At 41.1% G+C, this 24,770-nt stretch overlaps 1 protein-coding gene across 2 annotated transcripts in view; it reads right to left on the reverse strand.

Annotated features, from left to right (window-relative positions):
• KIFAP3 (kinesin associated protein 3) overlaps positions 1-20,864 on the reverse strand; it is a 112,157-nt gene extending 91,293 nt beyond the window's left edge. Inside the window, exons 1-10 of one of the 2 annotated variants that reach the window (XM_063133506.1) lie at positions 20,815-20,864; positions 15,933-16,064; positions 13,561-13,715; positions 12,388-12,443; positions 9,647-9,788; positions 8,363-8,462; positions 5,543-5,664; positions 4,908-5,006; positions 3,099-3,277; positions 64-226 (exon numbers count right to left, since the gene is read on the reverse strand). In XM_063133506.1, the coding sequence (XP_062989576.1) occupies positions 64-226; positions 3,099-3,277; positions 4,908-5,006; positions 5,543-5,664; positions 8,363-8,462; positions 9,647-9,788; positions 12,388-12,443; positions 13,561-13,715; positions 15,933-16,064; positions 20,815-20,846 (1,180 nt within the window). In that variant the 5' untranslated portion in view covers positions 20,847-20,864. Of the gene's footprint in view, positions 1-63; positions 227-3,098; positions 3,278-4,907; positions 5,007-5,539; positions 5,665-8,362; positions 8,463-9,646; positions 9,789-12,387; positions 12,444-13,560; positions 13,716-15,932; positions 16,065-20,814 lie in introns of both variants that reach the window. The other variant, XM_063133498.1, reaches the window with a different exon arrangement.
• Positions 20,865-24,770: the final 3,906 nt, after the last annotated feature.

The following is a 24,770-nucleotide window of genomic DNA, read 5'->3' on the forward strand; positions in this document are numbered from 1 at the left end:
ATTATAACATGTTGTCAATAACCCCATTGTTAAAGTTACTAGTGACAGCAGAATGAAACTTACCTAACAATGCAGTAAGTTTTGGAAGAAGACCAACTTGTACCATTTTATTTCTTAAGCCGGTGTCAAAGGAAAGGTTCAGTAAAAGTCGTAGAGTGATGTTCAGCAGGTCTTCGTGTTCACATGGTACCATTTTCACTAGTTTGTCAACAATATCCATTTCAACCTGTGTGGAAAGCATTCCTGATGAAAAGGCTCTGGCTGAAAGTTATCGAAATACATATATATTTCAGTCATAGTTCAGCTATACTTAGCATATGAAAGATAACCTGTTTTAGTGATGCTATAGGCTTAGAAATATAGGAATGTAATTCAAGGATTAGTAACTGTATAGACAACAATATATTGGGAAAAGGGAGTGGGATGAAACAAGTTGCTATTCTATTACAATCATTGAAACACTGCATGCGTTCCAGGCAGCAAGATATTACCCTTTATTTTAACAAATGTGTGAAATCAGTGCAAATCATTTTAAATGCCACAATTATTATTTTTAATTAAATTTCATTTTAAAATGTATTCCAAAAACTTGTGGACAGTATCATTTCCATATATCATATTTTCTGGATAGAGCTAAAGGGTCATTTGATCATGACTGGCAGGTAAATGAGGTTTCTCATCTTCCCAGTAACATTTCTCAGTTACATGTCAATCCTTCACACTGGGATGGATCCAGACTTAGTCATGTTTATTTTAGACCCACTAAAATCAATGGAATGTAAGTTAATCATGATTAAGTCTTGATCCATTCCACAGAGGTTGTCTGATATTGTGCAAAAACATGCCTATTTCTTTCCTCTAAGAAGCAAAACTTAAAAGGATCAGAATACCTATATCCTCCTTCCTGAAATCAACAGAAACTGCAGAAAAGTATATGGGTGAACATGCTAACTAAATTCAAGGGCATCTGGTACAGAATCGGCCATTTTAAATATTGTTGTCGTTTATTCGTTCAGTCGCTTCCGACTCTTCGTGACTTCATGGACCAGCCCACGGCAGAGCTTTCTGTCGGCCGTCGCAAGATTATAAAGTTCTGAAAGATGCAGCTCATTTACTGCATTGTCTCCTGTGCTTCCCCCACTGAAATTAATGAGAGTTGACTGTAAGATTACCAATCAGCTCATGTACTATGGTATATTTAAAAGTCAAAATCTCAACTGTAAATGAGTGCTTTTTCTTCCCTGAATAGAAGAACATGCTGTTTACAAACTCAGCCTGACAGCCTGAGGGCTGATTTAAGTCGTCATCTTCCTCCACACTCAAGCCTCTCTGATTTTCCCTCCCACCTACCATGTACCTTGACCAGTATATAGCATGGAAACCTATATGAACTCCCTCACATCTCTCACTATACTTTCAAAATAAAAATGATTATTAAAAACAAATCTGAAGTGCACTGTTCTTCATCTAAAAAAAAGCTAAAATAACCTGTACTTAATTTCAAAGATAATAATCTATTCAAACTTTCAAGATTACTGTCATCATTAATCTACAGCTCAGGGAGAGTTGGAAAATGGTCTCTATTGGTTCTGCTGAGAGACAAGCTCCATTTCATTCATCCTCTCCCTGAAATATTTCCATTCCAGCTAGTTATTATAACAACTAGTATATAACTTTAAAGACTGATGACTGGATACTTGTTTTCTCTTCCCTATTCATCTCTTTCCTCCTTTTCTATTATGTCTTTTAGATTGTAAACTTATAAGCAGGGACTCTCTTTTTTGTTACTGATCCTATGTGAGCTGCTCCGAGAGCCTTCTTGCTGGGATAAAAATACTTTAAACATAAATATTAAAATAATAATCTGTTGCATTTCCTTGATTTGACACTATGCTACATTCACTAAACTGTGAAAAGCATTGATGTCAGCAAGAAGCAAATCCGGCTGTTAACTAAATCCTTATATAGCTAACAAAGCACTTCAGGGTATATTATTCCCTGACTAATTTTAGGCAACTCTCTAAGCACAGACCTGTTTAGAATGATCCTCTAGGAACTTTTCCGACCAAGCCTCATTTAAATAAAATAAAATAGGAGCTGCAAAAGAGTGCAGAGAACTTTTCAAGGGCTGCTACACACCAAGTATCCAGACAATGGTAATCAATGCAAAAGCTGAAACTGAGACTAGAATATGTAAGACTTCTGCAGCTCAAATCAGCTCTTGTCAGGATGGGAGGTGGGAAAGCCTGGGCCACCCACCACCACACACATACTTTTGCAGATTGGTACCTTCAGGTGCTTCTGAGTCATGCTGGTTCTAATCAGGTTCTATAAGGCATCTTCTGCAAAGATTCTATTATATTCAGCAGTATATAAATGTTACAATAAATATATTTTCACCTATTTATCTGCCTCATGATTCCAGGATAGGCAGCTGTATATTTAAAAACCAAAGTGGGCAGTTTTACAACCCTTGCAAGCGTTGTTTAGGAAAATACGAAGAATAGGAACCAAAACTTTCTTATGTATGTACAGAGAAAACACTGTTTCTCTAGTGTATGCAGTTAGACGTGGGGACGGACAGAGTCACCCGCACTAACCAATCACAGGTGCTCGCTTAGTTGCTGCTGCTGCATGCCCCCGCTCACCGGACCACACGAGCCTTGGAGGACTCGGTGAACAGGCCAGGAACATCCTATAGCCATTCACTCCTCCCTGCAAGCTGGCATTTTTATGGAAGATCAGGGCTCCGGAAGTTGTGTGTATCTAAATTTGTGCAAAATGGCTGCTGTACAGCAAGCAGGGTCCAATTCAGCAAGTGGGGTCTGAATGGCTAGGAGCAGGAGAGCCCATAGGACTCTCAGACCCAGTTGGCTACTTGTGCCATCCCTAGTTAGAAGATATGCTTGTTGTATAAACATAGGAAGCAGATTTACGCAAGTTTAAACCATTGATACCCATATCCCAATATAAACTATTGCAGTGGTTAGTGTAAGTGCAGGTTTAGTTAGCAGTGGAAAACAGGAAAGAAATTTGATTGCCTTTTGTTGAGTAACTTCTCAACAAACAGTGTTTCAGCAGAATGCTAGAAGTTTTACCATATCATTTTTGTTTTCCATAAAGATGCTGAGCTTCTTCAGAAACGACACCACCAGTATCAGCAATTCAAAGTTATCTCTGTCCAGAGCTTTCACCAGCATGTGGACAATGTTTTTGTTTCTCATCTTCAGCTCAGTACGCGTGTCCTCTGCAAGATTCAGCAGCAAATAAAGGGCAACTGGCACATAAGGGGAGGGGGGAGAATCACAGCATGAGAGAATAAAAACGTACGGTTCATCCATTCTATAAAAGTACACGAAATGTTTCCAAATTCCTTAGAAACGGCAAATATCTCTTGTGCAAGGTCTATTGAGAGTTCTTTGCTTCCTGACTGATTTCAACAAACAATGGAAGTACATTACTGCATCTCTTTCAAGTCTTTTAGTTTATTGGAGGGAAACATGTTTTAGACTTCTTAAAATAAACTCAAATATATACATCAATTATCAGAAGAACAGAAATAATTAGACATGGCTTGGACCCTACATTCCTTCAATAACACCTCCCCATCATGTCCATCTATACAAACTCACCCTTAACAGAATCATTAGTGCACCATATTTAAACATCAAAAGGCAGACCAAGACATATCTCCAGTGGCTGCCTAGAACGATGGAACTTTCCTTTCTCTGAAAGTTTCCAAAAAGAGATTTCCAGAGGCAATGCAAGGTATTTCTGTTGGGCTGGAAATTATGGATAGTGGCCAAGTGACCAGAAAATTAAAATGACCCTTTTTACAAGTTAAACATGCTATCTTCACTACAGGTTTTGGAAAATGTTGCATTCAACTAATCTGCTAAACGCAGACTAGTTAATTGCACTTCATTGCTACCATCCTGTTATGCACTTATAGAGCCCACTGAAATCAATGTGATTTATTCAGGCATAACCAAAAGTCAAATAGAATTCCAAATCTTAATTCTCCAAATAAATGCATGGGAAAAGTGTTAAGAGATTTCATACTTCCTTGCTCTGTACCCAAATTTGTGCTTTGTGATGAATTTTTTTACACTTTCCCACAATTATGCAATAATATCTCAGGCTGTTTAGGGGAATAGACATTTATCCTGTTCTAATATTATTGTTGTTAGTAGTATTCATAGTATTTATTACAATTATTTATATCCCTCCTTTCAGGATACAATTCCTTTGAAGGTGGCTTACAAGTAACTGATACATTAATAAGATCACAACGAATGATATTAAAACATAAGGATCCATAAGGATCAACCCATACAATAACTGGTGATAGAATATGTGGGGAGGAAGAGGAGAGGGGGAAATCCTGCTGGAGCAGGCACCTGAGATGGTCTTTGCCTGCTTCCCTCACTCTCCTGGAATCATTCCACATGGCACTTGGGGGTAGCAGCCCTGGTGTGGAGAGGGGAAAGTCCAGAAAGAGCAAGATCTGAAGTGGTCTCACCTGCCTGCCTTATCCTATTAATATGTTTATCTAAGGTCAATTTCCATCAATTTTTATCTTTTCAATATATTTTCATTTCCAATACTTAGCTACTAGGGCTTGCTAGTTGCTCCCTGGTTAATATAAGCAGTATGCTACGAGCTTTCTATAGGCCTTGGCCTGTGTAACCTAAAAGGATGGACTCCTTTTAATAGACCAATTCTTTTAAAAAGTTGTTAAATTTGAGCATCACTAACTTAACAGTTCTGAGTAACACAATTAGGTCCAGTGCTAGCATATGGAGGGAGGACATGCGCAATATATGAGACTTTTCCACAATTTCCCATTAACAGTTGAGAAAGTAGCTACTTGATACATCAATTTCTTGGGAATTAGGAGTTTGTACCTCGAAGTAGCTGTTCTTGCTTGACAACCAGCCCCTGATACTTTTTAAAGGTTTTTTCATATTCTTTTTTTAGGGTTTGATTATCCGGGTCTTCATCAAGTGAATATTTGGCGTTAAGGATATGCACAACATATCAGAAAAGGAAAAGAACAAACACTGACAAAGCACTCTTTGATCATGGGTAGATATGGTATTTATAAGAGTATCTATGATTCTGATGTGGTTACAAGATAGTATCCAACAACTCTTTTATAAGTAAAGCAATCAGATTAATGATCAGGACATCTGTGGTGTCAAGGACACATAAAATAATTTTCTGTAATAGCAAACTCAACTCTGCAGGAGTGGATCCTTATGTAGCCAAACGACACTGTTCACACACAGGAGAGAGATATCAGCATACTGATGAAACCTCAAGGTTTACAGAAGTACAAAAAAAGCTTTAAAAAAAACTCTACAAGGCAGGGACTGCTAACTCAGCACTGGGGTGAGGATGCAATGGAGTGCCCTGGAAAAGGGCACGGCAGGATGAAACCTTGGACAGCAGAACACCATTTTGCTGCAATTCCCACTTTTCTATTACAAAAAACAAAGCTAAGGTAAAGCTTACTAATTGCAAAGTGAAAGGATATCAGCTTTCTTCTTCTTTGTGAGTTCTTCCTGCCAGAGCTCATGTCTCTTCAGCTCATGATCAATTATATTCATGCAGAGAGCTCCAATTTTGTAGTGTGTGATGAGTCCATGAAATTGAGAAAAGCTAACATAATAATAATAATAATAATAATAATAATAATAATAATAATTTTTACCCGCTTCTCCTTTTGGATCAAGGCGGGGAACAACATAAAATACAAAAATGTTATAAAATTAATAAAACTGATTAATACATAAAACTAATACATTGTTAAAATAACAGCCAGACTTCTTAACATTCAGCTGGGTAGGCTTGCTGGAAGAGATCAGTCTTTATAGCTTTTTTTTTCCAGAAAGACTGTTGAGTTGGCGAATCTCTCTCGGTAAGCCGTTCCACAATCTGGGAGTGGCAGAAGAAAAGGTCCTCTGGGTAACAGTTGTCAGTGGCCTGGTTCAGACAACACAGTAAACCATGCTGTGTGTTGCCTGAACCAGGCCAATCTAGTTTTGGCTGGCTGAAGTAAATTCTTCCCAGAGGACCTGAGTGTGTGGGGCAGATTGTATTGTTAAAGTGAAATTATTATATTTTTAATATAATAATATTTCATTAATACTTCTCTTAATGCAGCCCAAAATAGCATTTGCCTTTCTTGCAGCCATATTGCGCTATTGGCTCATATTCAGCTTGTGATCTACAACAATTCTTGTTTGTAGTATTGCTGAGCCAAGTGTCCCCCATCTTGTAACTGTGCATTTAGTTTCTATTCCCTAAATGTAGAACTTGGCATTTATTCCTATTAAGTTTCATTCTGTTGTTTTCAGCCCAGCACTCCAGCCTCTCAAGATCACTTTGAAGTTTGTTTCTGTCTTCCAGAGTATTAGCTATCCTACCCAATTTTGTGTCATCTGCAAATTTGATCAGCGTTCCCTACACCTCCTGACAAATCCATGTTGGCTTCTAGTAATCACTGCATTGATTTCAAGGTGTTTACAGATTGACTTCTTTATAATCTGCTCCAGAATTTTCCCAGACTGACTGGTCTGTAGTTCCCAAGTTCCCAGGTTCCTTTTTGCCCTTTTTGAAGGTAAGGACAACGTTAGCCCTCCTCCAGTCGTCCGGCACCTCACCCGTCTTCCATGATTTTGCAAAGATAATAGACAAGGGTTCTGAGAGTTCTTCTGCTAGCTCCTTCATTACTCTTAGATACAGTTCATCGGGCCCTAGAGATTTAAACTCATTCAGGGAAATTAGGTGTTCTTTGACCATTTCTTTATCAATCTCAAACTGCAATCCTGCCTCCTCAACTTCTGCTTCATTTTTTCCAGGAGAAGGTCATAGACCCGCTTTTAAGAGAAGACCGAGGCAAAGTAGGAATTAAGTACTTCAGCCTTTTCTTTGTTGTCTGTTATCAATTTGCCTTCCTCATTAAGCAGTTGAACCACCCACTGATGATCTATTTAGATGGCTCACCAGTTATCCAATATGGAGTAGTTAAAAGAGGGATTTCTTGCATTGTATTCTGTTCCATTGTAATGATTTTTGTTTATCCTTGCTTTTTGCCTTCCCTGTATTTTGTCTTTTGTGAAAAGTCTTGCAAAGTCTGTAATCCACCAGCAAATGTATTTGTATTGTGAAGCCTTAGCCACAGATGATCTAAAAGAAGCTAGCAAGCTTGAGTTTTGTATTGCTTTAAAGGGGGGAAATTGTTAGCAGAACCACCTCCATTTTTAACAGGAAACTGTAAAATCTCCATTGCACACCAAGCAAAATGTCATAATGCCCTGTATGAGAATGTCTCCTTGTGTGCGTCCTTGCATCCTTGATTACTAATATAAACAAGAGTCCTGGCTCCAGCTGTCTGTGTCGAAGTTAACTCTCTGTAACTTACTGTCAGGCCAAAGGTATTGTTTGCAGGACTGTTTAGCATAATTAGCTATGCCTCAGTGTTATGTTCTGATTGGTTAATGCTGCTACTGGGCCCTGCCCCTTGAAAGCTTTAATACTGTACCATATTCCCTATGTCTTTTGTCTGATTGCTCCCTTTGAAGAGACCAGGCCTTGATTACTAATCAATAAAGCGCTTTTGAACCCTCTGTCGCTGGAATGGTGGAGTCGTGCTTAAGGGCTGTTTGGATCTCGTCCTTGGGTGAAAAGAACATTGATCTAACAGTATGGGAGAAGGTGACCCCGCAGGTAACTTGGACCCAAACCATGTAAGGCTTTAAAGGTAATAACCAACACTTTATACTTCACCCGGAAACTAATTGGCAGCTAGTAAAGTGATTTTAAAATTGGTGTAATATCTCACCTCTAGATGTACTGGTGACCAACCTGGCTGTCATATTTTGAACTAGTTGAAGTTTCTAGACTAGGCACAAAGGTAGCCCTATGTAGAGCACACTGCAGAAGTCGAGCCTCAAAGTTACCAGCACGTGCCCTACCATCTTTAGGTCTTCCAACTGTAGGAAGGGGCGCAGCTGCCATATCAACTGAAGCTGATAGTAGGCACTCCTGGCCGTCACATCTATCTGAGCTGTCATTTGGAACAATGGATCCAAGAGCATCCCCCAAGCTGCGAACGCAGTCTTTCAGGGGGAGTGTAACCCCATCCAGAACTGGCTGACACACCTCCAAACCCAGGTTGGGCCCTTTGACAGTAAGCACCTCCATCTTGTCTGGATTCAGCTTCAGTTTGTTTTTCCTCAACCAACGTAAATACCCAAAACTAGAGTGACTGGCTTCAAACCAAAACCCCTTCCACCACTGACCCCAAAATTAAAGTTTTCAAAACACATTAAAATACAGTATAAATTAGACATACCTAGAGAAGCAGAAGAAAATATAAATTATATTAGTGGCAAGTTCTACACTTTGTTTCCAATCCTCTCGTAGAACTCTGGCCAAAGCACCTAGTGCAGTTTCTAAAGAATGAAGAGAAACTCTGATCAGTCTCAGCAACAGACAGCAATGCATCTGGCCAATTTCCTTATGACTAAAGCAGGGTGCCAAACCTTTTTCAGCCTGAAGGCTCAATTCAATTTCACAGAAGCTCTTGGGGGCTGCACTCCACTGGTGGGTGGGGCCCTATGCAAAAGGGGGCAAGGCGAAAAATACCAATATAATCTAGCTTAAAACTCTTGCTACTCGGTGGTAGAGCACATGCTGTGCACGGTGAAAGTCCCAGCTTTAGTTCTCAGCATCTCCAAGCAGGGCCTATAAAGACTGATGCCTGAAACCCAATGTTGACCAAACATGACTAAATAGACTCAGTGTGACTCCATATGAGGCAGGTTCCCATGTTCCTATGCCAGTAAATAAACCTTAGGAGAGGCATTTCAACCTTTTAGAATGGAAAAAAACATGCAAAAGCCTACAAAACAATTGACAATTGGGGGAAAAAGGGGTGGCCATCTGGAGAAACCAGCAGGGCTTGATTGGGACCCAAGCAAAGTTGGTTTGGCCCACAGGCCTGAGATTCAATACCCCTGGTCTAAACAGAATAAAGCACACCTCTTGTATTATCATTATGACATGACTTCTGCTTGGTGTCTAGACCAAAAAGCAGAACCATCTCCTAACAAGTTAATGGACCAACGCTTTCAGGAAAACCTGAGACATCATTTCTGTATGAGCCTAAGCTTAGCCATATTTAGCATCAACAAGGGTTGCAATCTGGTTAGAAATGCTTATTCATACACACAAACGAACACACACAGGGATTTTGGCCCAGTTTCCTGCTCATGTGCCAAGACTATACTTTTTCAGTTGCATGGCTGTATTAAAAAGTTCTTCTGCTGAGCAATTGTGCAGATTCTTCTGACACCAGACAGTAAGCTATGAAGCCACCAAATCCCCATGAAAACCCATAGGGATCAAACTTTTTTTACCCTAACATTCACACATCTGCACTCATCCACATTATATCCTGTCAAGTTATTTTAGTTTACTCGCCTCCATTCCTAGCTGAAGTAATTGTGTGAGCCACTGTGATACATATGCATATTAAAAGTAAGTGATACTTAGCAGATTTGTACACAGACTACTAATTTTGTTTTATTTACTTAGGCAAAGGTGAACCCAATATAATTAAAAAGCTTAAAATTACCGTTAAGCAGAAGTTCTTCCAGATTATCGGGGTTTCTGGCCAGCTGCAGAATAAGTGCGGAGCCACGCACTTTATCAGGAATATCTTCATAAAGTAGCTCAATGTATTCATCCATGTCATTGATATTGGCTACTTCATCAATCTGAAAACATCAAGCAGATATAAAGAAAATATTGAACATGCCAGGAAACAAACTGAAATTACCTGTAAGAAAAAATTAAACATGAGTCCAAGTAACGGACTCGGAGTGTGGCAACGAGGGACAGGGCCTTTTTAGTGGTGGCCCCCAGACTATGGAACGATCTCCCTGATGAGGCTCGCCTGGCACCAAAGCTGCTATCTTTCCGGCGCCAGGTTAAGACTTTCCTCTTTGCCCAGGCATATGGCGGCACATCTTAATCACCCACAGGTTTAGTTTTTTAACAGTTTTTAATGCTTTATGTGTGTATGTTCTGTGTTTTAGAATTTTAAATTTTGTATACTAGTTTTTCTCTCAATTTTAGAATCCCTGTAAACCGCCCTGAGAGCTCTGGCTATGGGGGAAGTCTATAAGTGTAATAAATAAATAAATAACCACACTAAATTCAAGGAGATAATTCATATTAGTAGCTAGAAGGAATTAAACCTTGTATAAATACATGTGAAGTAGACCCTGAGAGACAGATATTGCTGAAAACATTAAGGATAGGAAAGACACCGATCCTTAAAGATACTTTCTTCCTTATATACCTACCTGGTTACTAAGGTGTTCTGCATGAACCTGAGGTCCATATAGAGTCTACATGGGGTAGAGCCTTAGAATATTGGCTCCCTGTCTGTAGGATTTCCTGTCAGTTGATGTCAGGCAGTCGTTAGTTGCTTTGTTATCAGCATTTACTGAAGACATTTTTATTTAAACAAGCTTTTCTCGGATGACCAACCACAGTTTTAATGTATAACTTGGTTTAAAATATTTTTACTCTTTTGTAATTTGGATTCTTTTCTTTATCGTTTGCTGCTTAGGAATCTTTTTTAGATACGGTCCCAGTTCGCACAATATACTGGGCTCATTGGGGGTTCTTTATCCCACATTGAGTAGTAATGATAAGGCAACATTTTGAATATGCAACCCAGCCACTGTAAGGTTACTTGATGATTAAACAACCCTTGCATAACCCTGCTACAATCAGAGTGGTTTACAAATTTTGTAAATAAATAAATAAACAAACAAAACATGGCCATGCTGCCCATATTACTATTTTTATTTTGTAATGGACCTGTTTCTGTATCAGTAAACAGACTAGTTAAACATCAGAAAATAACAGACTTTGTTTGAAATAAGAAAGCCTCAATAAAGACTTTACAAAAAGATCATTTTGTTGGAATATATAAAAGACTGTACAGATATATCAAACACACAATTAATTGGTAATATGTTTCTTTCAGCAGAAATCCAAGTGGTTTTGAAATAGAAAAAAATGTTAAGAATGCCCTTTTGACCTTCATCAGCCATGATGACCAAGGCTGAGTGTACAGATGGAAGATGTCACAAACAGTGCAAAGCACTGTCTAGAGATGTGAAGGCCCGGAAAAAAACCGGGGGAAAAACTGGGGGTTTTCTGTTGTTTTTCCCCCGAAAAATTGAAAAAATGAAGAAAAAACAGATTACAAGATGTTTTATTTTAGCATGATGAATAAAATGTTTAAGACAAGGTGTTCAGATATTTATTTCTCCAAATAATTTCTAAAAGCTGTACAGTATCAGATTATTACAATGTCTGTGTACCAAGGACAAGCAAGTCCTAGGTTGCAAACTGAGACTACAACTCTCATATACAAGAGGAAGATGCATTTCTGCCTCTAGGGGGCAGCACTGCCATGGAAGCAGAGACTGAAGCTGATACTGATAGCTATAGGTAAGAAAATGTGTCTGATTAAATTTCATGCATATTCATTGAATCTTGGTGTCCCCCCCCCCCATTTTTCTCAGATCTTTTTATGGGAATGGGGGCTTTATGTCTTGACACTGGAGGACTAGCGAAGACATAAATAATTTTCTTTGTTACTAATGTTGGTGGTTTCTTCAATTGTTGTTTTTTAAAATTGTTTTTTGCTTGCTCCTCATAAACTGGCAGAACCAAAGAGGTTCCTTACAGTTCAGGCATTCCTAAATGTTCAGGAGCTTGCAGCTCCATTTGTTACCAAAAAAAAGTTTAAAAAGTAAATTAAATTTGTAATAATTGTTTGAATACACTACTTTTAATATACCAAATGTAATAATTTTATACCAAACCAACTTGGACATAATTAAATTTTATGTTCTTAAAGTAACAAAGTGACTTTCAATCTGTAAAAAGTGCTAATATTGCATTATTTCAATTTTTCCGAAAATTTCTGTTTTTTTTTTCAAAAAAAACCCAAAAAAAACAAAACAAAAACAAAAACGGAAAACCCCCGTTTTTTCCCCATGGCTTACAAATTTCTGGAAATTTTACATCTCTAGTCTCCACACAATGAAAAACTGAAAGATATCCCTAATAATGTGACAAGTATCAGCCAAGGCTATATTATCAAAAACTATAATCAAACATGATAAAATTGTAGTGATGCAAACACTCCGTGATTCAGATTTCCGAATCTGAGGCCCGAGACTTGCACAGACCTAGTAGAAACCTATAAACTCATAACATACATGTCAATGTGGAGACATGGCAGTAAAGTTTAAATGGATTTGAAATCCTCTAAATTTTAACATTGCCTACCTCCATTCCTTCAAAAGGTGGTGGATCTTTTGGCTTACTGGATTTCTCTTTCTTTTCTATGGAAAGAAAATCCAAAGTCATTATTTTGGTCCATGAGGAAAAAAATCCAAAATCTATAATTGAGTAATACCATTATTAGAACCAACCAAAACTCTACAAAATCATACAAGCTTTTGAATTCTCCAGAACTCTTCACCAAGAAAAAAAAAGTCATGGGATGGGGAAAACAAAGACCAAAATATTGACCAGGAGTCATGGTCATGAGGTCTGCAGTATAGATAGACCCAAGTCTCAAAATGGAGATGGAATTAGCCAAAGGCTAGCTGTTGCAGGTATCAGATTACACATAGCAATGTGTTTCGGGAAGCAGTAGCAATAGCTAATCCCCATTTCTGAAAACACACAGGTTCTTGAGGCAGAATAGGACAGATGTGCAACGAAATGCTGCCCCCACTGCACCCCAAAAAAGTTTTTTAAAAATTAAACCAAAAATACTGACATCTGGAGCACTGTGGATCACCAAAAATGTCAAATCTAGCTTGCAAACAATCTAGACTTTTTTGATGCTCCATAGTACTCTGAATACTTTTTTTTAATTAAACAAATGGAAAAAATAAAACCACTATTCAAGTTACCTGGCAGATTGCAATCCATGGAAGGAGGGTCCAGGGGGTAGAAGTGCCCCCCAGACCTCCTGAAGTTGCCCACCCTTCTGCTTTCATGTTAAGGACAAATAAGTAAACAGAGAAGAAAAATTGAACAACGGCTTCTTGCAACTCATGGAATGCCATTCTGGAGGAAAGGCTGAAAAGGCTCCATGAAGTAGTAGATCAAACACAAGCTTTTGGATCCTAAACTTACGCTTTCCCCCCTCTCCAAATACACCAAGCAGAATAGAAAATTTCTGCAGCAATTTTCTCCAACTAAAACATGCCAAGTGGAGAAAATAATCTTCAGTAACAAAGATGTTATTTAAGTTGTTTAATTAACCAAAATGCATTTATATTTCAAAGTCATTTTACTTGACCAATAATGATTTCCCAATAAAGTTCTATCAGTTTTTCTGGATAAAATAGATACTACCTTCAATGCTGCCCTCTTCCCCTCAACACACTACGAAAGGCCCACTCCATAGGCCATTACCAGCTCCATATTTAAACTTGCTTTACCTACCTTTTGCTGATGAGGTGTCTCTGCGGTTCTGCAGGTAATAAAGCAATTGTTCCACCTCTGCTAGTTTGGAGGGGTGAATAAGCTTGCATTCCTCCACCACCTTCCGAGCCAAGGAAGAAATATCTGTATTTGCATTGAGACTCTTCAATCGAATGCTGAAAAGTATAATGCAGAAGTTTTCATCTTTAGCTTATGCAGAAACCATATACTCAGTACTTGCCTTTACATTTACAGTCGATAATTTGTTAAAATAGAAATTATCATGTGTTTGCATTGGGAACCAAGTCATGGGGTTTTGTTTTTGTGGTTAAGAGCCCACATGTTCAGCCACAAAATATGGAACACATTGAAATATAACTGTTTGCATCCTGGTATTTGTATTTATTATCAACAGAACCAGAACCAGCACCATGTACATTGATGGTGCTATATAAATAAATAATAATAATAATAACAGTTATAGGCCATGCAATGTAACAGAGAAAGCACTGAAAAACACACAGGGAAATGCGAAGACAATTAGTATAAAAGTTATTATATTCCATGTTTTACTAAGGATGGATTTTCCATAGAAGGATGTCTTATGCACACCAAGATCCAATGTAGTTCAATGGACAAAACATTTCACTTGGACTACATGACCCAAGATCAAATTGGTGCTCAGGTACGAATCCATTGGGTAGACCCAAGTCACAGCCTTTGGACAAACACCCCAAGAATACATGCGAGAAATAACCCATTAAATTCAATGGGGGTTTAATAAGTTGGAAGTAAAAAGTGTAAAAACCAGATGTGATCCATTAGTGAGAATAACAAAATGCCCTGTATGATTACCTATGTGGAGAGAGACAGGAGAGTGTTACCCTGTTGAATCTCCTTGGTCTCTTGGCAGCTTTTTATACCATCAAAAGCTGAGTTGGGAGTGGTGGGTTAGTACTACATTGCAGTGGTTTCACTCCTGCTTGGATGGTTGGCTCCAGGTGGTGCTTGGGGGATATTGCTCAGCCCCATGAATTCTCCAGTATGGGGTTCCATGGTGGGTCAGTTTTGTCCTCCCCATCCTCGAAGCCTCCCCTAGATGGGCAAATTGCCCCTTTTAGATTAAATGCAGAGCAGCAGGCGCAACACATAGGATACTTGTAAGGCTCTGAATTCGGAGGCTTAGAAGTACCTAGGGCAGCTCATAAATTGTACTTGCTTACATGCAACAAATAGGCATGGATCAACTCAGGATATTCCTCTGGCAATACGGTAAGGCTCTGATGCTTCATAAGGCAATACAGAACCAGGACATGAGGCTTCTTCGCTGGTTCCAGGCACTCCACCCTCCCTATCTGGATTTGGGCTTGAAAGACCCATGAAAAATATGGGTGCACTGGAAGAAAAGCTGTAAACAAGCACAATTTGTGGCATTGCAAAACATCATTATTGATCACAGGGCACGGCAGTTAAGGCACGAGCCTTAGCTTCTGACTTCCTGGCTTTATAGAGCCTAGGCCAACATTTATTTATTTATTTATTTATTTATTGCATTTCTATACCGCCCAATATGATAGAGCCTTGTTGGCTATAGCTCTGGTATTAAACTAGCAGGGTTTTTATCACCGAATTTACAAGCATTCCAATAATAAAAATTTCCAGTTAAACTTTGAGTTTGTCTGAACATTTAAACCACATTAAATCAGCAGTGGGCCGAAATATTTACCAGATACTTTGGTAGGTGGGTGGAAGCAATGGAAAAAAAATTTTTTTTTCAGAGTGAGGGCCAAATCTATTAATTATCCAGGGTCTTACCATTATGTAAGGACACAGCTTCCAGTTTCTTTCTTTTAACCAAAAATAGTTTGAAACAACAGCAGCAAACCTTTTTTGGTTAAAGTAAAAAACCTAGAAAATACTCTGCTATACCTCTTTTCTGCAAGTTAATAGATTTCACCTTCCAGAAAACTTGCTGAAAATGCCTCCCTTTCACAGGGGACCAATGGCCCTGGGAAAGTTGGGGACAGGAGCAATCCTATGCACATCTACCTAGAAGTCCTATTAAAATTCAGTGGGACTTACTCCCAGGTAAGTATGTATAGGACTGTTGCCTGTGTGCTTCCCCTCGCCTAATAAAATAATTTGGGGTATCGAAAAAACTTTTCATATATTTTTAAAGCATGTAATATTATACATCATGTAAATTTAGTATAGCATACTTCTGTTTATACTAAGTATGTCAAATAAGCTGTATCAGATCCCAATTCATTTAAGGTATCAGAATTTTTCCTGATTCAACATTTCCCCAAAAAACTTTAGAAGTAGATGGTCAGATATCCAGAAAACTTTATCAAGAACCTCTGAAGATAATTCTTTGAGTACTGCAAGCTTACATTTTTTGACATTCTTTGCGTTCTCCCAGCATAGGATCTCCCATCTCCCCAAGAATTGTAGCTTCCACTTCATAGTGAACAATAAGTGCCTTCTCTGATGGGTGTACATCGATATTCCCTCCTTTTACCTTCCTGTTAAGTAAAAAAAATTAAATGACACAATAAGTCTAGCCTCTGTATCAGACAAAGGCATTAATAAACTCAGAACTCTGATAAGTAAGGTCCCGTGGCAAGTGAGCCTAATGAGAAAAGGAGTGCAGGATGGGTGGGAGTATTTTAAAAAGGAAATTTTAAAGGCACAGTTACAAACAATTCCAACAAGGAGAAAAGACAGAAGACAACAGAGAAATCCAATGTGGCTCCACAAAAAGCTTAGAGATTACCTGGAAAAAAAGGGGTACATATAGGAAGTGGAAGGAAGGCTAGGCTACAAAAGAAGAGTACAGACAGGTGGCGCAGAAGTGCCGAAATGGCGTCAGGAAGGCTAAAGATGAGAATGAGCTGAGATTAGCGAGGGATGCTAAAAGCAATAAAAAGGCTTTCTTCAGATATGTGAGTAGTAAAAGACAGAGGAAAGAAATGGTGGTTCAACTGCTTAATGAGGATGGTAAATTGATGACAGATGACAAAGAAAAGGCTGAAGTGCTCAATTCCTACTTTGCCTCGGTCTTCTCCCAAAAGCGGCTCTATGACCCCCCTGGAGAAAGTGAAGCAGAAGTTGAGGGAGCAGGATTGCAATTTGAGATTGATAAACAAATGGTCAAAGAACACCTAATTTCCTTGAATGAGTTCAGATCTCCAGGGCCCGATGAACTGCATCCTAGAGTAATGAAGGAGCTAGCGGAAGAACTCTCAGAACCTTTGTCTATTATCTTTGCAAAATCATGGAAGACGGGTGAGGTGCCGGACGACTGGAGGAGGGCTAACGTTGTCCCTATCTTCAAAAAGGGCAAAAAGGAGGAACCTGGGAACTACAGACCAGTCAGTCTGACATCCATCCCTGGGAAAATTCTGGAGCAGATTATAAAGAAGTCAATCTGTAAACACCTTGAAATCAATGCGGTGATCTCTAGAAGCAAACATGGATTCGTCAGGAACAAGTCCTGTCAGACTAATTTGATCTCATTTTTTGATCAGGTAACCTCCCTTGTGGACAGTGGGAATGCTGTGGACGTCATATATCTTGACTTCAGCAAAGCTTTTGACAAAGTGCCCCATGACATTCTGATGAACAAACTAGCTAAAAGTGGGCTAGATGGAACAACTATTAGGTGGATTCACAGTTGGCTACAGAATCGGACTCAAAGAGTACTTATCAATGGAACCTTCTCAAACTGGGGAGAGGCAACGAGTGGGGTACCGCAGGGCTCAGTCCTGGGCCCAGTGCTCTTCAACATTTTTATTAATGATTTGGACAAGGAGGTGCAGGGAACGCTGATCAAATTTGCAGATGACACAAAATTGGGTGGGATAGCTAATACCCTGGAAGACAGAAACAAACTTCAAAGTGATCTTGATAGGCTGGAGTGCTGGGCTGAAAACAACAGGATGAAATTTAATAGGGATAAATGCCAAGTTCTACATTTAGGAAATAGAAACCAAAGGCCCAGTTACAAGATGGGGGATACTTGGCTCAGCAATTCTACAAACGAGAAGGACCTTGGAATTGTTGTAGATCGCAAGCTGAATATGAGCCAACAGTGCGATATGGCTGCAAGAAAGGCAAATGCTATTTTGGGCTGCATTAATAGAAGTATAGCTTCCAAATCACGGGAGGTACTGGTTCCTCTCTATTCGGCCCTGGTTAGGCCTCACCTAGAGTATTGCATCCAGTTCTGGGCTCCACAATTCAAGAAGGACGCAGACAAGCTGGAGCGTGTTCAGAGGAGGGCAACCAGGATGATCAGGGGTCTGGAAACAAAGCCCTATGAAGAGAGACTGAAAGAACTGGGCATGTTTAGCCTGGAGAAGAGAAGATTGAGGGGAGACATGATAGCACTTAAAATACTCTTCAAATACTTAAAAGGTTGTCACACAGAGGAGGGCCAGGATCTCTTCTCGATTCTCCCAGAGTGCAGGACACGGAATAACAGGCTCAAGTTAAAGGAAGCCAGATTCCGGCTGGACATCAGGAAAAACTTCCTGACTGTTAGAGCAGTACGACAATGGAATCAGTTGCCTTTTGAGGTTGTGGCCTCTCCCACATTAGAGGCCTTCAAGAGGCAGCTGGACAACCATCTGTCAGGGATGCTTTAGGGTGGATTCCTGCATTGAGCAGGGGGTTGGACTCGATGGCCTTGTAGGCCCCTTCCAACTCTGCTATTCTATGATTCTATGATTAGAGGTTCAGAGAGAACAAGCAGCCTTGGAGTATCTTCCCATTCTGCACGGCCTTACCAGTTGATTAGATTTTAAGACAACTAAGCAGGTATCGGTCTTGTATTTTGTATGGCATATGTTATTTAGATTATGTATGATAACAAAGCCTTCCTCTTGTTACTTCTTGGCCATGAACTATAGAATTTTAAAAGGGATAAAACTAAACATAAAACCATTTCCCATAATCAAAAAGCTGAGAGGAGAAATCATGCCTCCTCCTGATACAAAAAGGGCAATAACAGACTTGATTACATCATGTTAAATGTCCACGTTCCATCGGGAATGCAAACAGATACAAGGTAATACAGTACTTTCCACCATTTTCCAGGTGAATAGCAATATTTATTACTTTGCTATTATTTTAATGGAAAACGTGGTTTACTTTGTTTCTCTCCAAAACATCCAGCTGAGGCAGGATCTACTATTCTGATTTGGACAGAAAGAGAGGTGAGTAGATATGGAATTGTCTTAATGTGGGTTGGGGTTTTTAATGGAATTGTTTTATATATTATTGTAAAGCGCCTTGATGCCAGAAATGGTGAGGCGGCGCTATAAAAATGCTTTAAATAATAAAAAATAATAATGTTATAGCGTAGAGGTAGCTAGGCCATATTTACACCATACAGTAAGTGCCATTTCAAGCAGCTGCCTCTATGTTTCCATTTAGTTCATGGATAGAACTTTTTTCTGACAGCAAGCTGATGCTGAGATCACAACTTAGTCTTGAGTCTCCAAGGTCTACTGAGCAAGCCACAAACCATAAAAAAGTCCTGCTAGATTGGTCAAAGGTCCATTTAATATCAAACAGTGACCAGCCACATGCTGTTAGGATGCTCATGAATTCTGGCATGAACTCTTCCCATCATTTTCTTCCCATCATTTTTGTGCACCAGCCCCATCCAGTCATGTTCTCCATCCCATCAGTAACCCATCCCCAAATCTCTGTGATTCTATCGGCCCCTCCGCAGGGTAAACTCTGCAGTCTCTCATGCATCCATCTGTGCAATGGCATGCTGGGAGCTCAACTACCTGTCTCCTTAGTTAGCATGCATGGGCCACAGAGCTCAAGCATGTGCACCCAGGATGCTTCCAGCTGGACAGCTCCTGGCACTACATATCAAAGACACCGTGGAGCTATTCCATCTTTCCCAAGGAAGCCCTTAACGGATTTTCTGTAGTAAGAAAAAAGGCAGCAGCCGGTAAACACAGGAAGGGAAGTGATGCACAAAAATGCTTGGAGTCATTTCAAAATTCTGTGAGTAAGACAGAGCAACTGCACAACAAAAGCCTCATCTCGAAGCCCCTTTAAGTCTGCTGCAGCAAAAAGAAAGAGTTTTGTGCCACACCTTCAAGAAGCAGCGAGAGTTTATGGCGTAAGCTTTTCTGGACCCCATAGTGCACACTTCATCATGCATCATGTGGCTCTATTCCACAAAAGCTTGTGTTATGAGATATAGATACACACACACATATATATATATACACATTCTTGAAAGCGTTCCAAGACTTGGGTTATTTCTTCTTCTCAAGGTACAACCAAGGTGTGCGCGCGGGGGAGGCGGGGCTCCTGGGAAGCGATGCAACGTACCCTGCCCCAAAGCCGTTGGGTTTCCGCCTGAGGCACCAGGCTCAGCCTGACTCTTCCTCAGCCCTCCGAAGTGCTCCCTCTGCCCTTACCAGAAGGGCCGGTGCTACCATAGAGGCCAATCAGGTGGCCGCCTAGAGCACCAAGCTAAGAGGGGCATGGGACGCAGCACAGCACTCACATGTCTTGGCTGTGAGCCGGCCCGGCCCGAGAATTCAGCTGGGGCTGGGTGGGCGAGATGGCGCCCTGTGCCCACCCAGCTGAAGCGAAGCCAGGGACGCTGGGGTGGGGTGGCTCCACGTTCGGACTTCCAGAACGTGCCTGGGAGAGAGAGAGAGAGAGAGAATGTATGGGTGCATGGGGTGCATGCAGGGGGTCTTTGAGTGAATGTGTGTGTTCATGCGTGTGTTTGTTTGGAGTGAGTGATGTCGAGTATGTGCGTGCGTATGATTTGGAGGTGATATTCCTATTAAATGCATTTTAGACCCTTTCCAATTTGTTTGCTATAATTGGCACGACACATTTCTTGCACTTTGAAATAAATTTAGCCGTTTCAAGTTTTGTGCTTCTTATTTTTTCCAGGAAACATCTGTTCTTAAAAATCAAAGTTGGCATTTTTTGGGGTGGTGGTGAAAGTAGCTCACCTTGCCTAGGGCGCAAAACAGCCTGGCACCAGCCCAGCCCAGCCCCACCCTGAGCCTCAGCGCCGGAGCTCTCCAGGGCGCTTCGCAGTCGCTCCGCGCTCCCTTTCCCCCAGTACGAGCCACCCGTAGGGAGCTCCATCCCCCTTCCTCCCGCGCTGCCCTCGGGCATCCTGCGCCCGCCTGTTATCCCCCTCCCCCTCAGGCAGCGCAGCCTCGCCGGCCGCCGCCTCCTCCTCCTCCTCCTCCGCTGCCTCTTTGCCGGGAAAAGCGTTACCTTTTGAGGTACCGGGCGTCCTCTCCTTGCATGGCGGCGGCGCTCAGTCGCGAGAGAGACCAAGCGGGGCGGCTGCCGGCTGAGCTGGGAGACCAGGGGCAGATGGCGGCGGGGATGGGGCGGGGTACCGTTACCAAGGGGAGAAAAAAAGCGGCTCGTGACGCGCAGGCGCAAGCGGCCACCGAAGGCGCAGGCGCAGAGAGTGAGGCCGGAAAGCAACGAATGAGCGCCTTGTTTACAGCCGGCGCGTGCGGCAACGAACGAACGAATGAATGCGAGCTGCGTGAAATGAGTCTACTGTTTTGATTTGTCCCTTTGGATAATAGACCCGATGGTTGGTTTCACTCCCTTCTGAGAGCGTAGGATGGTTTAGGGAGCCTTCTTTTTTATTATTATTTTTTAGAAGGGTTGGGGAAGGGTTGTTTTGACCTTTAAAAGAGGGAAATTATCTGGAAACAGTCAGCATAGGAACATGTCTTACTTGGCTGGTTTCAAGGTGATTTTAGCAACGTGTTGTTTGACCGAAGGCTGCTCTTCCCCGCAGCAGTTCTTTATGCAGACCCTGTTGTTGTTTTTATTTATTTACAAACACACGGTCTGGGCCAGGAGATGACTTTTTCAAATTTAACAACTTGAACTGCCCCTCCCCCCCAGCGCTTAAGCGAGACTATTCTGAAGTAAGTGTGTAGACTGCAGCCTAAGCTGTGACCTCTGAGTTATTATTATATTTATTTGTATCTCGCCTTTTGCCCAATGCTGGGCCTCAAGGCGGCCTTACAAAGTTTAAAACATACATTTGGGGGGTGGAGGGAAACAAAACCATAAATATTTAAAATACTAGGGTGGCCCTATGAAAAGGAGGACAGGGCTCCTGTATCTTTAACAGTTGGATAGAAAAGGGAATTTCAGCAGGTGTCATTTGTATATATGGAGAACCTGGTGAAATTTCCTCTTCATCACAACAGTTAAAGCTGCAGGAGCTATACTAGAGTGACCAGATTTAACAGAGGGCAGCTTTAACTGTTGGGATGGAATTTCACCAGGTTCTCCATATATACAAATGACATCTGCTGAAATTTCCTTTTCAATACAACTGTTAAAGATACAAGAGCCCTGTCCTCCTTTTCATATGGTCACCCTAAAAATACACAACAAAATTATAAGTCATTAACATAGGCGGAGGGCCATTTTATTCTCCAAAGGCCTGCTGGAACAAACAAGTTTGAGCCTGCTTCTGAAAGCCCATCAAGGAGGGAGCCAGCCTAGCTTCCCCAGGAAGAGAGTTCCAGAGCACTGGAGCAGCCACCGAGAAGGCTCTCTCCCATGTTCCCACCAAACGCACCTGTGAAGATGGTGGGACTGAAAGAAGGGCTTCTCCAGAAGATCTCAAAGCATGGGCAGGCTCATAAGGGAGAATACGGTCTTTCAAATAACCTGGACCCAAGCCTTATACCGTATTTCTTTGATTGTAAGACACCATCGATTGTAAGACGCATACTAATTTCAGTACCACCAATAGAAAAAACCCACCAACACCCTAAGGCACACCCGCAATTCTAAGACGCACCCCATTTTTAGAGATGTTTATATGGGGAAAAAAGTGAGTCTTAGAATCGAAGAAATACGGTAGGGCTTTATAGGTCATAACCAGCACTTTGAATTGCGCCCGGAAACAGACTGGAAGCCAGTGAAGCAGTTTTAACAGGGGAATTGTGTGCTCCCTGCAGCTCTTTGAACCAGCTGGAGTTTCCGAACACTCTTCAAAGGCAGCCCCACACAGAGCGTGTTACAGTAGGGTGACCAACTGTCAGGATTTCCCCGGATTTGTCCTGGTTTTTGTTCTTTCCATGGTGTCAGGGGGGATTTTCTATAATTTTCAATAATGTCCTGGAATGACACACCTTCCCCTTTAAGGCTGCCATTAGCATGGCAGGAGGGAATGACATGCTTTCTTGAGGCACATCATTCCCCCACCCCGAGCTCCAATTGAGGTCTTAAAGGGGAAAGTGGGTCATTCGTGGACATTATAGAAAAGGCCCCAATTGGAGTGGATGGTGGTGGTGCAGAATGAAATCCTTTCCCCTCCTCCACTCCGGCTCTTTAAGGTGGCGGGGGAATAACATACTTTCTGCAGGACTCAGAAAGCTGCTTCCCCACACACACACACACTAGGTGTCCTCTTTTTTGGTTTCCCAAATATGGTCACCCTATGTTACAGTAATCCAATCAGGATGTAACTAAGGCATGGGTCACCGTGGCCAGGTCCGACATCTCTAGGAACAGGCGCAGCTGGCGCACTAGCTTTAACTGTGCAAATGCACTCCTGGCCACCGCCGAAATCTGGGCATCCAGGCTCAGGGCTGAATCCAGAAGTACCCCCAACCTGCGGACCTGTGTCTTCAGGGGGAGTGTAACCCCATCCAACACAAGCTGAATCCCTATTCCCTGATCTGCCTTTTGACTGACCAGGATGACCTCTGTCTTATCTGGATTAAGCTTCAAGTTTGTTCGCCCTCATCATGAGTTGGCCTAATATTATCCTCATAGAGATTTTGGAGCTTTATATGTACTAATTTATGTATATTCTGAAAGTGCATGCTAGTTGGTTACGGAAATTAATTTGTTTCTGTTTTCAGTTTATGCTATGTATATGCAAGGGACACAAGGTCACTTAGCTGAACACTGTGGCTGTAATCTGTAGAGGTTCACTTGGGAGCAGTTCTCTCCCCCTGAATTCGCTGGAAAATATGCATTGATCCCCTTGCATGTTGACTGAGGAATAAGTGCCCAAAACTTTGTTACTTTAGGAACATAAAATGTAGTTACGTACACGTTGGTTTGGCATAAAATTATCACATTCGGTATATTAAAAGTACAGTGTATTCAAACAATCATTACAAATTGAATTTACTTTTTTATTTTTATTTTACCTTTTTGTGTGCAACAAATGGAGCTACAAGCTCCTGAACTGTTAGGAACACCTGAACTGTAAGCAACCTCTTTGGTTTTGCCAGTTTATGAGGAGCAGGCAAAGAACAATTAAAACAACAACAACAAAAGAAACCATCAACATTAGTAACAGGAAATTATTTATGTCTCCGCTCGTCCTCCACGGTGTCAAGCAGACATAAAGTGCCCATTCCCATAAAAAGAACAGAAAAAGAGGGAACCAAGATTCAATGAATATGCTTGAAATTTAATCAGACTTATTTTCTGAGCCATAGCTATCAGTTTCAGTCTGTGCTCCAATGGCAGTGCTGCCCCCTAGAGGCAGAAATGCACCTTGAATTTGAGAGTTGTAGTCTTAGTTTGCAGCCTAGGACTTGCTTGTCCTTGATGCACAGAAATTGTAATAATGTGAAACTACGTAGTTTTTAGAAATCATTTGGAGAAGTAAATATATGAACACCTTGTCTTAAACATTTTATTCATCATGGTAAAATAAAATGTTCCATCCATTTTTTCTTCATTTTTTTCCAATTTTTCAGAAAAAACGAAAAAGGCTTTGGGAAAAAAAAAAAAAACTCCCCCTCCTCCCGAATTTTTCCATCCCCCCCCCCCAGGCCTTTACATCTCTTAGCGCTGAGCCTTAGCTGATTTGCATCGATCAGTTGAGGAGGCACCTGGGAAGAGTGTGTGACTGGGTTCACAAGGTTGCAAGGTGTTTAGTAAACCACAGTGGTTTGTTAACCACTCCAACACGTGCAACTCGATTTACCTAATTACCCATGTTGTGCTCGGTTTTAGGGTTGTTGAGTGGCTTAGCCCAGCCATGCACTCTGGCCAGGTTTGGATGTCATAACAAGCTGTGTCTGGCAAGCGTAATCAGGTACCATGTGCAGGGAGATTAACAAGCCACTGTAGCTTATTAACAGTCTTTTTGTCATGAGAACTGGGCCTGTGGCCCGGTTTGCATGTAATGAAAAGCCATCGTGGATGAATTTTCTTGCAGAGTC

The sequence above is a fragment of the Elgaria multicarinata genome, chromosome 1 (genome assembly GCF_023053635.1).
Source record: "Elgaria multicarinata webbii isolate HBS135686 ecotype San Diego chromosome 1, rElgMul1.1.pri, whole genome shotgun sequence".
Taxonomy (NCBI): domain Eukaryota; kingdom Metazoa; phylum Chordata; class Lepidosauria; order Squamata; family Anguidae; genus Elgaria; species Elgaria multicarinata.